Source organism: Gobio gobio, assembly GCF_949357685.1.
Source record: "Gobio gobio genome assembly, chromosome: 6".
Lineage (NCBI taxonomy): Eukaryota > Metazoa > Chordata > Actinopteri > Cypriniformes > Gobionidae > Gobio > Gobio gobio.
The window spans coordinates 14,991,322-15,007,342 of record NC_137102.1 but is presented as its reverse complement, the minus strand read 5'-3'; the positions used below and the strand labels follow the sequence as shown (position 1 = coordinate 15,007,342).

General features: G+C 39.5%; 1 protein-coding gene across 2 annotated transcripts; it reads right to left on the bottom strand.

The window, feature by feature from the left end:
* Positions 1-320: 320 nt before the first annotated feature.
* Positions 321-15,166, bottom strand: mknk2a (MAPK interacting serine/threonine kinase 2a). 2 transcript variants are annotated; one of them, XM_079820142.1, is made up of 14 exons: positions 15,051-15,166; positions 14,487-14,660; positions 14,306-14,393; positions 13,998-14,099; positions 13,802-13,899; positions 9,569-9,648; positions 9,347-9,420; positions 8,065-8,169; positions 7,916-7,971; positions 7,559-7,654; positions 4,790-4,984; positions 3,128-3,292; positions 2,983-3,023; positions 321-2,414 (listed from the first exon to the last, which is right to left on the bottom strand). In XM_079820142.1, the coding sequence occupies exons 2-14, from the start codon at positions 14,535-14,537 to the stop codon at positions 2,132-2,134; spliced, it is 1,434 nt and encodes a 477-aa protein (XP_079676268.1). In that variant the 5' UTR covers positions 14,538-14,660; positions 15,051-15,166; the 3' UTR covers positions 321-2,131. The 2 variants fall into 2 exon arrangements, with proteins under 2 accessions (XP_079676268.1, XP_079676269.1); XM_079820143.1 differs by lacking the exon at positions 15,051-15,166 and adding an exon at positions 14,831-14,989.
* Between the last annotated feature and the right edge of the window lie 855 nt (positions 15,167-16,021).

Below are 16,021 nucleotides of genomic sequence, written 5' to 3'. Positions count from 1 at the left end.
TTTCTTTTAAGTCTTATTTTCTAAAGGGTATATATTTTTTTAATTATATATAAATATAAATTTGAAAAAGTCAAGGAACATCCAACAGCACATTGCTAGATGTAGTTGGCTTCAAAATAATTATTATAAGCCTGGTCTGTCTAACTACCTGAAATGAGGGAGGACAAAAAAAAAAGGAAAGGAAAAGCTGATTACAGACCCAGATGTTCTCTAACACTAACTGAACTTGTCACGGTCATCCTACAATAATAATAATAAATACCCTGAGCTTGTGGTCAATTAGGAGTGATCTTACAAGAAGAAAAAGAAAAGTAACCACTGTAGTTGAACAGTTTTCCATGTTCTTTATTTTGGCCCCCCGGGACAGATGAAAAAGAAAAGTACAGCCACATGAAAATACACAAAAAGCCACGTTAGCTACACCACTGGTCCCTAAAGAGTGTAGAGGGGGCATTTATGAAATGCCCAAAAAAAAAATAAAAAAAAAAAATAATAATTATAAATTCCCCAAATCAAGGTGTTTCAATCAGGAGAATTGTTTTTTTTTTAAAGCAACATGCATTTAAAAAAAAAAAAAAAAAAAAGTCTTACTATAAGACAAACCACTAACTTATTAAACCAAAAACCTCAAATAATATGCTTTGCTTCACTCAAAGTGAGTTGGACCACTTGGCTTTGTTCCTGGTTGAGCTGCATATTTGCTGGTGACATTATATTAGAGCAAAATCTATCAAACATTAAAGTGTTTACAGTCATCATAGACAGGAAATGTGGAACAGCAACAAGTAATGATTATCATTCAGGAGAATTTGAGTCTTTGGTCTATATTTTGGCACTGAGGACCAAAAAAAAAAAAAAGGGGGGCCCTCAAATTCTCAAAATACAAGTTAAAAGGACTTTTAAAAACAAATAGACAAACTTTTAAAAAGGAAGATTAAAAGCTCCCTTCTAAACAATAAAATAAAGGGGGGTGGGGGGTGGTAATAGCAGCAAGACACATTGGTGTCTGGAGCTCAGATAAGGTCTACAAGCACAAAAAGGAGGCTAACAGAGGACTTAAGTTCTTTTCATGGAACAAATCACCTTTATTCAAACAGTGAATTGAGTCATTGACAGAGCCCGTGTGTACACGAAATGTTCAATGACTAACTGAATGAATTGGGAAAAAGGAGATTCTCAGAAATTGTAGCTTTGAAAATGCACCTCTGTCAATTCCTCAAAAGCCCCATGGCATGGCATTTCAGGTCAAAAGAGGAAACGAAAAGGGGTTAGAAAAATATGATTGTGCAACCAATTACTGTTTTCCTGAGAGGCCAAGTACAGAAGTTGTGCCGCCACCCTGAAAGAAGCGGAACTTTCCAGTTCAAGGACAATTACGCATGTAAAACGCCAATGCATTGCCATAGAATGGGTCTTTCAGCTTTAAAAACTGCTTTGGTTGTTCATTCAAAGAGAGATCCTGAGGTTTCTGCTGAAAACACTGCTCAGATTTGTTTTTGGCAGATAACAGGTGTTTTAACAATAACACAGTGGATAGAAATTGGTAAATAAGGTCCTTGATTCAGGATAGAGGACCCTGCACAACATGGCTGCAATTTCTGCCCTGGATAACTTGAATGATAAATTAATTTGCCACTTAAGTCCCAGCAACAGTTGCTGCTAAATAACAGTCATTATCACTTTGGGACTTTGTGAGTGACTGAAGAAATAATACGTCTAAAAGACTGCATAAGTACAAATGATGCGGCTGCATGTGGATACAAAGGCAAACAGCAAAAGTGTTTAAATTTTTTATGCTTAGAAATTAAATAGCTTATGTGGGGTCCAGCTTTAGACAAATGGAAGCAGCTTGAGTCCTTTGATTCTCGTGCTTTTCGTAAACATTGTTATATTGACAGATTCCCGGGACTCAGACGTCAACAAGTCTTTTTCCAGCCACAACAGCCTTTTTACCCAATCAAAATGTGTGCACAGGGCCTTTGAGCTGCTTTAAGTGCTACAAACATGCGAGTCCCACAAAAGCTTACGACCCACAAAGTAATTGGGAAGAGGGGTCAGGTCAACACTGCCTAGTTGAAGATTCTGATAAAGGTCATCAGGGGTGATCAGAGGCTGGAGAAGGTGGTAGAGATCAGGCACAGTCGCCCACGATCACAAGAGGGGCGAGGAGCTGGCGCAGTTCAGAAGCACACACCGGCCCTTGGTGCTGGCTGCCTGCGGTCCTCCTGCGGCGGGCCAGCTTGGACCTTGAGGGAGGAGACAGCAACATGAAGCTGGAGCTGCTGGAGAGAAGGGGGGAGGAGAGCTCCTTCTCTAGCTGCTGCTGCTCCTCGCTCTCTTCCCTCTCAGCCAGCTGCCGGTTCATGGCTACGGCCTGCCCAGCAAAGAACGTCAGGTCCTGAGCGCTACCGCCCCTGGAGAAAGGACATTGATGGTCAGAATAGCATGAATATTAAGTTATCTGGGTTTTACAGTCAAAACTATTGCTGCTGGATAATGGGATTCAGAAATGTATTATGGCCCAGATATACTTCCAGCAGAATCAAAGAAAATAACCTAGTGACAAAGTCAGGCCAAACAACTTTTGGTCTGTGGCGATTACGTATAGGTAGGTGTGCTTCTAATCGAAAGCAACACACACAGTTTTGCCAAGTTTAATAATGTAAAGCTGCTTTCTTTATAGCGCTTCATACAATAGATTTCTTTTAAATTTGTCCAAGTCGTGTTTATTTAGAGAGCTAACACCCGCATTGCTAGAATAGGATTTTTTTCTTAACTGTTGTGTTCTCACCAGTCATTTTTGTTGTTCATTTTGTTCTTGAGAGGAAAATGCGCAGCACGTATTTACATATTAATTTAAACCGCACACGCAGCAGTGTGGGCAGCATTGGGATGTTTCCTAACAGTATACAAATACTCATTTTACTCGGAAAAGAACTTTGCGGTGGGTATATCAGGGCCTTTAGTGTGCACTTTACCCACCTCTGATGTAGTATGGATGCAGACACCGTGTTTGGTGCACACTAAAATGAAGGACAACAGAAATGAGTCACTAAACAAATCAAAGAAGCCAATACATGTAAACTGGATTAAATAAAGTCATAGAGACGGGAAGGAATGGACGTACCCCTTTAACCCATGGGTGCTGCAGCACTTGGGCGGCACTGAGGCGGTCTTTGGCATCCCGCATCAACAGCTTGGTGATGAGGTCTTTGGCTGCAGGGGAGATATGTGCCCAGTCCTTCTCTGGAAACTCATATTTGCCTTCCTGAATACTCTCAAACAGCATGCTCTGTGGACGCATTGTGATGAATGGTATTAAACATCCAATCTGAAGTAGCAATCACTATCAGGGATTTTATTTCTTATTGGCCCGGTCAGGCCAGTGGTTCAGATTTTTACTTTCCCTGCCACAATATTTATTGATTGTCGCTTACCTTGTCACACGTACCGGTACCAAGTCGGTACAGAAATTATTAAAATTATATATATTATTTCGGTACCCGCAGCTGCGTTCAGTCGCTTCCGTGTTTATCTAAGCGCAGGGCTCCAGACTGTAGCCGAATATATACACACACACACACACACTAGTGTCTGTTAATAGTAAACGGCTAAATACTATTTAAATATTACTCCTGCATGTTCTGGTCAGTAGGGCGATGCACGGGCGGGAGCACACACGCGTGACACTCGCTGTCTTTGTAGTGTCTGCCGTGTCTCACTATATGAGGACATGAACGCATAAACCATCACTTCATGAAAATTTACCGTTTCATTTGAGAAAACAGCCATATAATGAACACAGACACTCAAATGTCTTCATGGCAATCCGTCAAGATAAAAGTTTGGTTTGAAATTGTTTTTTAATTGGCAATATATTAGGCTACTGTTGTAGCCTACAGTAGATTTATCTAGGTCTCAATTAGGGCTGTGCGATATTGAAGAAATATGCGATATCCTTGTTAAATAAAGCAATATTGTATCGCATATCGAATATCGCATCAAGTGTGTAAAATCTATTTCTTTCCCCAACTGATATTTCCCTTAAAGCATAACCGACTGTTTTTACATGAACACTCAAAACATAACTGTATTTGACAGTTTGAGTGTGTAACATGACACGAAAAAAAGAACGGCTTGTGCACACGTTTCGGTGTGTGTCAGACTGCACGGAGTAGTTTTTCGCAAGTTATTGCGTTTAATAACTTTTTAATGTCAAGCAAGTCACATAAGTAACAGTTGTGTGCCCAGTCTATTCTCTACTATATGCGTCGACCTAAAACGTACACTTTTCACAATGTTGAAGTAGCCTATTAAAATCATTCAGATATTGCATGCCCTTGCGATATGCATCTTGTTTTATTATTATTATTATTATTATTATTATTATTATTATTATTATTATTATTATTACATAGAGACTAGGGCTGCACAATGTATTAAAATAACCCGTCTCTACTAAAAATAATAATGCCTAGATGTTTTTTATAAACAATGCTTACTTTTAAACAGTATACAGCCTTTAAATGTTTAGGTTTTATTTACTTATGATTATCATAAATAATAAACTTAATACATTTAATAATTTTAATAGTTACTTTTTTTAATTAAAAAAAAAAACCTTTAGCTGTGGTACCGAAATTGGTATAGAGTACCGTAAAATTGATGGTATTGGTACATACTACTGGAATTTTGGTACTGTGACATCCCTACAATTCCACGGAAAGTTTTGAACTTTCAGTACTTCTGATACGGAACGATTTCCTAGCAAACTAGATGTGTGGTGTACCTGGCAGGCTTGGCAGGGCTCTCCCCAATCCCAACCGCAGTCTGTTCCACAGCGACCCACAAAGGGCGGGTATCCACTCAGCATGATGTAGAGGATGACGCCGAGGCTCCACAGGTCACAGCGCTTGTCGTAGATGCTAGCTTCTTCATTAAAGGCTTCAACCACCTCAGGGGCCATGTATTCAGCTGAACCACACTGTAGGAATAAATAAATTCTTTAATATGTACTGTAAAAGTCCGCAGACATGCAAAGAAAAGTCCACAAAAATCTCCCACATGGTTTTTAAATGCCACAAGTACACTATTGGTTAGAGCAGAGAGGAACAATCCAGCCTCAAGTTCTGGTTTCACTTCATGTTGTTTACAACATATACACTCATTACTACGTCCCATTAGCATGTCCCTAGGTCAGACAACAAGTTCTGATGTACGGTAACAAATAAGGTGGAGCAACATCATTTGTCATAGCTGTCAGCACTCTCTCAGCTTGGCCTCTCCGGTTTGTTTTCACCTGCGGAGGCATTATCAAGTTCATTGTTCTGAGTTAAGCTGGGGTGGCCTGATCCGATTCAGACCTGGGCGCGTCAGCGGACAACTGTTCCAGCAGGGACCACAGGCTGCTGTCTGCACTGCGTCATGTGGAAACTAGGCCAAAAGATTGCTGCTCGAGGAAAAAAAAAAGAAAAAAAAAAAAAAAAGGATTTAAGCTGCTCTACACCGGCTGGGGATAAACAAGCCACAAACCTGCTTGAGTGTTACATAACACCCTGAATGGTGCACTAATAATTAATACAACCGACAAAAACACAAGAGGTTAGCAGTTCAGACCGGTTTATTTTTATGGAAGTGCAATGGTCTGGTAAAAGATTGTTACACAACTACTGCATGAGTCACTGATGCAAACGCAGGAAGCTGAAGACATTATGCCGAGGGGACTACATGTCCTCAATTAACATTCTAAAAATCAGCCTGGACTGCCTTCCGTCTGACCCTGACAAATCTAAGCCTAAGCCTTGGTAACCTCGCAAGCGCACTCCATGTTCCCTCAAACCACCAGAGCTCTGTAAATGTGTCAGGGGCATCACTTTCAAGGAAACGAGATAAACAGCAAAAATAGTGTTCTGTGATAAAAATGCGACTGCCAGTTGATCTTATGACAATACCTTTGTAATCAGAAGAGAGAATTACTGTAAACAATTGAAGCTAATAAAAGATCACCTGATTGTGGAAGTGCAATTGGAACCCTTTCACAAGGGACACAGTGGTGCATTGGGATTCAACAAACTGAGAGTCCAGCAATGATCCCCAATTGTAAGTTTATTGCCCAGCTGGTTCTACTTTCAGCATGACTGGGCACTTACATAACGCTCCTCTGTGCAAGAGGAATCTTAGGAGTCTCACACAAAGCTGTAAGTCGCTTATGAGAAGCCCCACCCGCTTCCTCCCGTCGTTAAAAGGAAAAAACAGTGTTTCCAGACAACATGTAGGCTACAGGGTTAGGATTAGCAAGTAATTTATACGAAGACGATAAGTCATCTTGTTTATAACCGTGACCTCAACCACTGTAAGTTAGCGCTGGCATTGCATCAGTCTCAATAACCATGTTCTCGGATGGTTTATGAAGGGAATGAGAGGATTTTAGCTCTGGGAAAACCAGGGACTTTCCCTGGTCACTATTCTAGCAAGTAAAACCACGGTTGTGGGTGAAAATGCAACAGAAAAAAACTTGAATTATCTTTTGGGAGCAATTTCTCAGAATTTTATTTTATTTTTTAAATAAATTTGTGTAATTAAATTAACATTTTTAATCACTTGACAGCCATATGTAACATGCGTGTGCGCAATGATAATTTAAGTCATTGTGTAAAAAAAACTCTAATAGACATTACAAAAAGTAGCTTCAGAAGAAATATTTTGAGTGAACTATACCTTTAAATGTACTTTTCAAAAGCGAATAACTTTCAATGGAGGGACAGAAATGTACTAGTATTTTGAAGATGAACGCAAGTCTTATGGTTTTGGAACATCATGTGTTAGTAAATGACCATTTTAATTTTTGGGGTGAACTAGGCCTTTCACCTGGTATGTTTCAGGGGGAAAAGTCCATGTTTTAAATTTGTTAAGGTATCCAAAATGAAAAAAACTAAAACTAAAACATTTAGAACTATGCCATGGATCTGTTCTTGAATATCCTGGTGCAGTCTGTAGACATCAGGAAGAATAGACTGTACAAAACCACAAGCCTGTAGGAACCCAGTCTAAAGGCTTCAAAAGTGTCTGAAAACCCCAGGGTGTGGTGAGAAGAGGGAGGTTTGGCTGAAGGACCTCCATGAGGAATTTTGTTTATGTTCTCTGTACATGAAGTTATTTACATTAAGACCTTTCCCCTTCAGACTCAGAGAGGAGATAAAACCACTTCAGGTCTACGGTTCCTTGATCTGTAATCTTCATGACAATTCTATGACCTATGGTAATGCTTCACATCAAAACAGATGTTGAAACCTCACAAAACAGTTACTGGATGCAATCACTTGGAGTTTTATTGGCTGTGGCTTTAAAGCAATAAACGTTATCTCGGCTGTCCTTATTTTGATATGAAGGACAACAGTGCAGTGAAGTGGTTGTGAAAATGGCATTAAACACCGACTAGTTTTAGTGACTTGAATTATGTACACCAATACCAGATGAAATGTAGGTGACGATGTGCTCATATGAAAATAAGTTCAATTTGTGAGTGTTTGCAAGTTGTCAAATGCTGGGTTAAACTCACCGGAGTCAAGAGTTCAGGGGTGGAGATGGGAGAGCTGTCACTATTCAGTTTGATTCCGCTACCCAAATCAAAATCACAGATCTTCACTGGAGAAATCTATAGAAAAGAAAAAAGATACATAACCCCCCATTTAAAGGTCATTGTGAAGGAAGTCAAGAAGAGGGTGGGATTGAGTATTCCTAAACCGGGTCAATTCGGGTTGTTCAACAGCTCAAAACAAAAGAAAAAAAGAAAAGAACAAAAAAACAAAACGTTACTGTACCCAACAGATTCGTCAAAAATCTGGTCAGAAATGCAGTGCATGTGTGTTCTCCTCAGATGTCTCATGTCTCCTCGTGTACAGAGAGAGAGACTCACCCTGTAACTATGTTCACAGAGGATGTTCTCTGGCTTTAGGTCTCGATGTGCCATCCCTAGAACGAGTAGAAGACATGAATAAACATTCATGTTGGTAATATATAGACTGCATGAAGACATTGTGTTGCATCAATATTAAAGATCCCAACCTTTGTTATGTAGGAAGTCCAGAGCACTGGCGATGTCCTGCACCACTATGCTGGCTTCCTGCTCATTGAAGTGTTGTCTTCGGTGTATGTGCGTCAAGATAGAACCTGAGAAAAATAAATGCATGAAGATTGCGTCTATATAAAAATAAACTTGAATCTTTATAAAAATTAACAGTTCAAAGCTTAAAGGGTTAGTTCACCCAAAAATGAAAATTCTGTCATTAATTACTCACCCTCATGTCGTTCGACACCCGTTAGACCTCCGTTCATCTTCGGAACACAAATGAAGATATTTTTGTTGAAAGCTAATGGCTGAGAAAGGCCAGATAGGCCTCCATTGGCATTCAGTACATTTACACTCACAAGACCATAAAAGGCACTTAAAACGTCGTTACAAAGTCCATCTCACCACAGTGGCTCTACAATAATTTTACGAAGCGACGACAATAGTTTGTGCGAAAAAAAACAAAAACAACGACTTTATTCAACCTCTTCTTGTCTTCCGTGTGTGCCTCCACGACGCATGCGCGAGAATATGACGTAGCGCCGGCGTTCGGGAATCCATGGAATGCACACTTTAGTCCCATTTGAGCACTACGCCGAGACCTAAAGCACGATCAATGTAGAATTCAACAGCTTAGACAGGCGCGTCTTCCTCTGCTTGTAAACAAATCGCTTCTGGGTCATGTGTCCGAACGCCGAATCTGCGTCATATTCTCGCGCATGCGTCGTGGAGGCCTACACGGAAGACGAGAACAAGTTGGATAAAGGCGTTTTGATTTTTTTTTTTTCGCACAAACTATTGTCGTCGCATCGTAAAATTATTGTAGAGCCACTGTGGTGAGATGGACTTTGTAATGACATTTTAAGTGCCTTTAATGGGTCTTGTGAGTGTAAATGTACTGAATGCCAATGGAGGCCTATCTGAAGAGTTCTCAGCCATCAGCTTTCAACACAAATATCTTCATTTGTGTTCCGAAGATGAACGGAGGTCTTACGGGTGTCCAACGACATGAGGGCGAGTAATTAATGACAGAATTTTCATTTTTGGGTGAACTAACCCTTTAACTTCATGATCTTTCGGAAGTAATTCTAATATGCTGATTTGGTGCTCAAGAAAAATCTATAATTATTAAAATGTTGAAAACCATGATATAGAAGTCTCAAAAGAACAGCAAGTAATCAAAATATAAATTTTGTAAACTCATAAATGTCTTTACTGTCACTTTTGATAGCTGAATAAATATTTATTTTTATAAAAAACATAACCCACACCACTTACCGCCTCTCAGTTTTTCAAAGACCAAGTAAAATTTGTCCTCCTCCTCAAAGTATTCCACCAGTTCCAAAATGTTTCTGTGCCAAGAAAATATTTTAACATTAGGCATTGTAACATGGCATCTTAAAGGATTTTCAATGAGCTTCACAAGATTTGTTTGTTTTAGAGTCTGGCCAAAATGAGGTTTTGGAAAGGACCAATAGTGACACATAGGGCTTTTCGTACCTGTGGCCCTGACACTGGTAGAGCATTTCCACCTCCCTGAAGACACGGCTCCGACTGTGGCCTGGCCTCTTCTCAATTATCTGTGTAACATTGAAACATCATCTTAAATGACCTAATACAAATACACACTGTGTTCTGACCTTGAATAGCAGAACTCCGAGTCTGTTTTGATGGGCTCTTTTGCTACCTGGAGAGGGAGACAGTCCTTTAAGTACACATTTGCTTTTAAGTGGCAAAATTCTCAGACACGGCCACGTCATCTCAGTATTCAGCTTGAGTCGACAGATCTGCGTGTCCCTTTGTGGATCACCCACACACGCAGCGTGTGGGAGATTAGCAAGCACACAGATGACACCACTGCTCGTCTACAAAAGAACATCTCAGATCACTGATTCAGCAGGTCACCACATGGTCATCAGGCTTTACAAGCCAGCGGACTAGACAGATGATCAGGTTTCACAACATTCAGGGCACCAAGACCATGTATAATGAACAACGTAGTTGACAGGTTCCTCACACACAAATGGTTGACTAACAGGGAACGTGAACGCATTTGAGTGGGAAAACTCAGGATTTTCTTTAAGCCCCAAGTGTACAAGTTGAGGGGCGTGTCAATGAGAAACGTGGTGGAATACCACAATACTTAAAGGTATTTAAACAATGACATTGGCAGGCTTTTTTTATATAACAAAAGCTAATTGGCTTCACAATATATATTATCATTGTAATATAACAATATATGCATGGATACATTTTACAGTGGCTTTATAAATTAAATAAAAAAAGCAAAATCTTGCTCTGACGAAAGGTACTTGGAAATGCCAACTTCCTAGGAGTTGAACGCAGAATCCTTAATAGAACCTACAATGCCACCAACAACAGGGAATGTTGTGATAAGTGGGGTATGGCAGTGATTTTAAAATTTAAACAGATGTTACAAAACAGTCAATTGAATTTTACACTGTCGTACAAAAGTTTGGGGTCTGTAAGATTTAGAAAGTGAAAATAGGTTCTTCATAGTTGATCAAATGAAGCAAAAACGGTAATAAAACTTTTCTATTTGAATACATCTTAATGTAATTTCTGTGATTGCAAAGCAGAATTCAGCATCATTACTCCAGTCTTCAGTGTCACATGATCCTACAGAAATCATTCTAATATGCTGATATCCTAAGAAACTAATATGCAAGAAACATTTATCTTCATTGTTGAAAACGGTTGTGTTGATTAATACTTTCAAGGATTCTTTGAATAGGAACATTTTTAATTCTTCATTTAATCAATTTAGTCCATCCTTGCAAACAATTTTTTTGTTTGTTTGAAAAGAAATTAAATGCTGGTTGGCCTCAGACTTTTGAATTGCAGTGTATATTTCTAATGGGCTTGGGCTTACAAGACGTGTTGCCCCCCCTTAACTCAATCCATGTACGGGTTTATCTGCATCAGTCTCTTTGACTAATAAAATCCATTTAACTTGGCGTTAGAGCATGTGGTTCATACAGGGTCCATAGATTTTAACCTGTAGATGAGCATTTACATCACAGTAACTCAAAAAGTTAAGCATTAGCCAAACATTGCATCCCATGTGATGTGAAGTGTAATTAGGGTTTCAACACTTTAAACAGGGAAACTTCAAACTTTCTCAAACATCCAGAAGAGCACCAGCTCATAGGACTCTTGGAATTTACAATATTCCATGACATCAGCCATGTGAAGAACCTGCTGTTTTCAATTTTTGTCTTTCCTTTGGTAAGTTACAGAACATTTACTATAAAATGCCACATGAACATGCCTCATTTAGCACCCTCCATTTCCTTTATATTACCTTTCCATCTACTAGAGGTCAAACAGATGTAACGAGAGAACCCACACTGCTTTTTCAAAGATTACATGTCCTGCTACACAATAACAACAATTGAAAAGAGGAAGTTTCTCTGCTGAACAGGCACTGTAGTCATTTATTTTTGTTTCACAGCTGCAGCAGCAGCAGCACAGTAGCTGGAAGGCCAATGTTCCAGAGAGAAGTACACATAAATAAAACCGCTCACAGGAACACCGCTCAAATGACCGAGAATCAAAGCTAGTGTCCGGTATTTCCTGATGAGGGCTGAAACACTGACACGGAGCCATCTGTCCCAGCATTAACCCCCTTTTATCCTTATATAACACTACACTGAAGGCAGGACACGACTACGTTCAGACTGCAAGCAAATGTGGCCCAAATCAGATTTTTTGCTCATAGGAGACTGATCTCCTTCTCATGACAGTGTGAAAAGCACAACACATGGAATCTGATCTTTTCAATTCTGATTTGAGCCAATTTCCATACATGATCCTAAAGCCAATACAGGTTTTGCAATGCGGCCTCTGTCTGAGCAGTCAAATCAGACTTGTCACTCTAGATCAACTTATCATAATTCTGCACAGTCAGATTTTATATAACCAAAGTTAAAGACAGTTGCGAAGAAGTAGTCGAGTGGAAGGACAGTGATGTGTCAGAACTCATAAGTATTTTACAATGACAGCTCTACAAGCATCACATGAGGGCTCGTATCATAAATTTAAAAACTCCTTTTTCGCATCCTAGTCTTTGGTTTTAATATTGCCTGTGCATAAACTAGCTGGCTTCCATGCCAGATCACATAAATAAATGCGTAAATTGCATGTGACATCTTATTTTGCACATGCGGGTCAGTCCAGAACTAATAATTTAAAAAAAATTATAATATAATTTATTTTTAATAATATAATTTATTTATTTATTTATTTATCTCAATACATATATCTAGTGTCAAACATCTTGGAGTGTTTAAAAAAAAAAAAAACACATTATAAACACCGATCAGGCATAACATTATGACCTAAGTGTTGGCCCCCCTTTTGCTGCTAAAACAGCCCTGACCTGTTGGGGCACGGACTCCACTAGACCCCTGAAGGTGTGCTGTGGTATCTGGCACCAGATGTTAGCAGCAGATCCTTTAAGTCCTGTAAGTTGCGAGGTGGGGCCTCCATGGATCAGACTAGTTTGTTCAGCATCTGGGGAATCTGAAGGCCAAGTCAACACCTCAAAGATTGGCAGCACCCAAGGTTTCCCAGCAAAACATTGCCCAAAGCATCACACTGCCTCCGCCGGCTTGCTTTCTTCCCATGGTGTATCCTGGTGCCATGTGTTCCCCAGGTAAGCGACGCACACGGCCATCCACGTGATGTAAAAGTAAACAGGATTCATCAGAACAGGCCACCTTCTTCCATTGCTCCATGGGCCAGTTCTGATGCTCAGGACAGGTGCCCACTGTTGGCACTTTCGGCAGTGGACGGGCTAGCATGGGCACCCTGACTGGTCTGTGGCTATGCAGCCCCATAGGCAGCAAACTGTGATGCACGTTGTATGCTGACACCTTTCGATTAGAACCAGCATCAACTTCTTGAACAATTTGAGCCACAGTAGCTCGGACCACACGGCCAGCCTTCCCTCCCCATGTGCATCAATGAGCCTTGGCCGCCCATGACCCTGTCGTCGGTTCACCACGGTTCCTTCCTTGAACCACTTTTGATAGATACGGACCACTGCAGACTGAAAACACCCCACAAGAGCTGCAGTTTTGGAGAAGCTCTGACCCACTTGTTTAGCCATTACAATTTGGCCCTTGTCAAACTTGCTCAAATCCTTATGCTTGCCAATTTTTATTCACTTCACCAGTCAGTGATCATAATGTTATGTCTGATTAGTGTATATAATCTCATTTACATACATTTTACTTTATATACACACACGTTAAAATTGTATTGCAATGTTATATATTTTATATGGCTTAAACAAGCCTTTTGATTAGATCCCTCCTTTAAACCCATTATTTTCTCATTGGTTTTACTTTAAGCACATTATCCATGCATGGCTCATTCTACAAAACTAAGATGCAATAATATTAAACTTGCTGGAAAACAGTGTCATGAGTGACGTCACAAGATCAGCTGAGATCACGTCGCTAACTACTTATGCTTAACACTTCGGCAACTACCATCACTGAATTGGTTGCGATCGGTGATTGTGACAGCAAAATTAGGGCAATAATCATAAGAGTACAGCTTGTATTAGGTATTTTACTTTTATAACTGGAGTTTAACCTGAACGTAGATAAGACACTAATTATTTGATAGCCATTTAAACAGTGATAATTGGTTTACCAATGTGCCGTTTTAACATGAAGACTAAAAGAGGGTGCTGATACTTGCCTTAACTGCGTATTCTTTATTGGTGATCAGATTGATGCAGGTCTGTACAACAGCATAAGCCCCTTCTCCAAGAATATCATTTTGCAGTTTGTAAACATCTGTAAAGAAGAAGAAAAAGTATACCCATATCCTCCACAGACAGTGAAGCTTAACTCCAGGCTTGAGAATTTACAAAATACAAGCAAAGCAAGCTTGCCTTCAAAACGTCCAGAGAAACTGTCAGTGGCTCTGCATCTTTTCTTCTTCTTATTTCTTTTCTTGGCGTCAGGGATATTGATGGGCTTGCTAGATGGCATGTCTTTAAAAACAAAAACAGTTAAGATAAACAATGTGTGCCAAGTCAATCACTCTAATCTACTATGAACTTTGCCTAACACCGAACGAGTTCTTGAGGAGATATCTCGTATCTCTACCTCCTCAGAGAGTCAGATTTTACGTCAATCGCTAAGACTGATAATACAGCAACAGTCAATTTTAATGAAACGGTAGGCAAAATAGCTGTACCAGGCCTTGGCGAGCGGTCTAACTTGAAGGACGAGTCAAGATTGGATTCTGGATCTATGAATTCATCAGTCTTGAAAGGGTTCTGCCCCTGGGAACAGGAAAACAGGACCATTTGTTTCATGTCACAAATTAAAGTTTGCCATTTCGCATTCATTCAGGCCATTTCTTGAAAGCAACCAACCTTGAAGGAGCGATGGAATCCAGTCACCTCTGTGATTTTGTTTTGCACCATGTTTTCGAATGGTCAGATGATGGCGTTCAGCTTGGTGCCCAAATCAGTGCAGTGGCTCCTTTAAATCAATTATTTATCACCTCTGATCTGATCACTTCAAGGTGGTCGTGCAACAGATGACTCCTACATACACAGAAAGACAAAAACAGCATCAGCATGAGTTCAGATACTCTTCCAGTGAGTCTCAGAGATATAAATGCCCACAAGAGAAGAGAAAAGCTTTTGTATAGACTTGGTATTTTGACTCAGCCAGTCAGAAAGTTAACATGCAACAAAATAAATTAATGACTTACTATTAAAATCGAGAAACATCAACTGACATGTCTTATGTATGCTTACAATCTGTTTAGTATTAATTTACAAGCTAGCTATCAGTAGCTATTTTTAATCAAGCTGACCGCGTCGCCCACCTCTGAGCAGCATGTGGATGCATTCAGAAAGTAATGGGCTGGAGTTTATTTATAAACAGTTCTCAGAATCATTGCATGGGCAGAAGAAAGGGTTTCGTCTTACCCCGTTACTAGCCGTGAGCCGCCAGCGTTCACGCCGTTGCTCCAACCCACCGTGTAAAAGATTGCTACTTTGTGTTTGTCAATTGCAAGCTAATCTTAAGCGCACTACGCATATATAAGGGTTTATCCCGCACTCCGCCCACTCTATATTCCACATCCAATCAAAATGATTGCTTTGGAAGTCAGAATTAAAACCTCAGAACACTATTGGACATTAATTTCAGGGGCGGGGTATCATTTTCCCTATGTCATCTATTCAGAAACAAAACTGGACAGGCAAAACTTCAGTGGACTTGTTTATTGCCCCATCTACTGGACAGCGGATAAACTAACACTGTTAAACATTTGAGGCAACATTGTTCTTACTCTTTTCTAAAGTTAAACGAATCCTTGTTTAATCAAAGCTCGCATATAGATTCAAGCCTAGTCTGGTGAAATAGGAGACTCTTTACACATTTTCACAAATCTTTACAAATTAATTAAAATAAATAAATAATCAATTGTTACTATAAGATATTTGGCCTTGCAATAAACATGGTAAAGGTAGATTATTTTTTTTTTTTTTTGAGTATTTCATTCTTTAGACACCCAGTATAGTAGGCCTATGGAAGATGGATGGACGTATTATACAAACCATATTTTGTTTTTATTTATTGGTTAATTAATCAAAATATGATCAGATCACTATTTTCCAGACACAAAATACCATCACATAACCTCAAAACGGGTTCGGCTTAACAAATATTATAAATGATGATATTCAGATGAAATGATAAATTAAGAAGAGTAGATATTTATTAAATGTGTTGAGACCATAGACTTACAGTAAAAGCTTGAGATAAGATTTTGCGCCCTCTATGGTCAAGAAAAAAGTATTCGAATTAATTTAAGCCTACACTGCTAATAATTCGAAGTGTAGATGGGTTACATTTCTTTAAACAACAAGGTTAAACAACATTAAAACTCAAATGT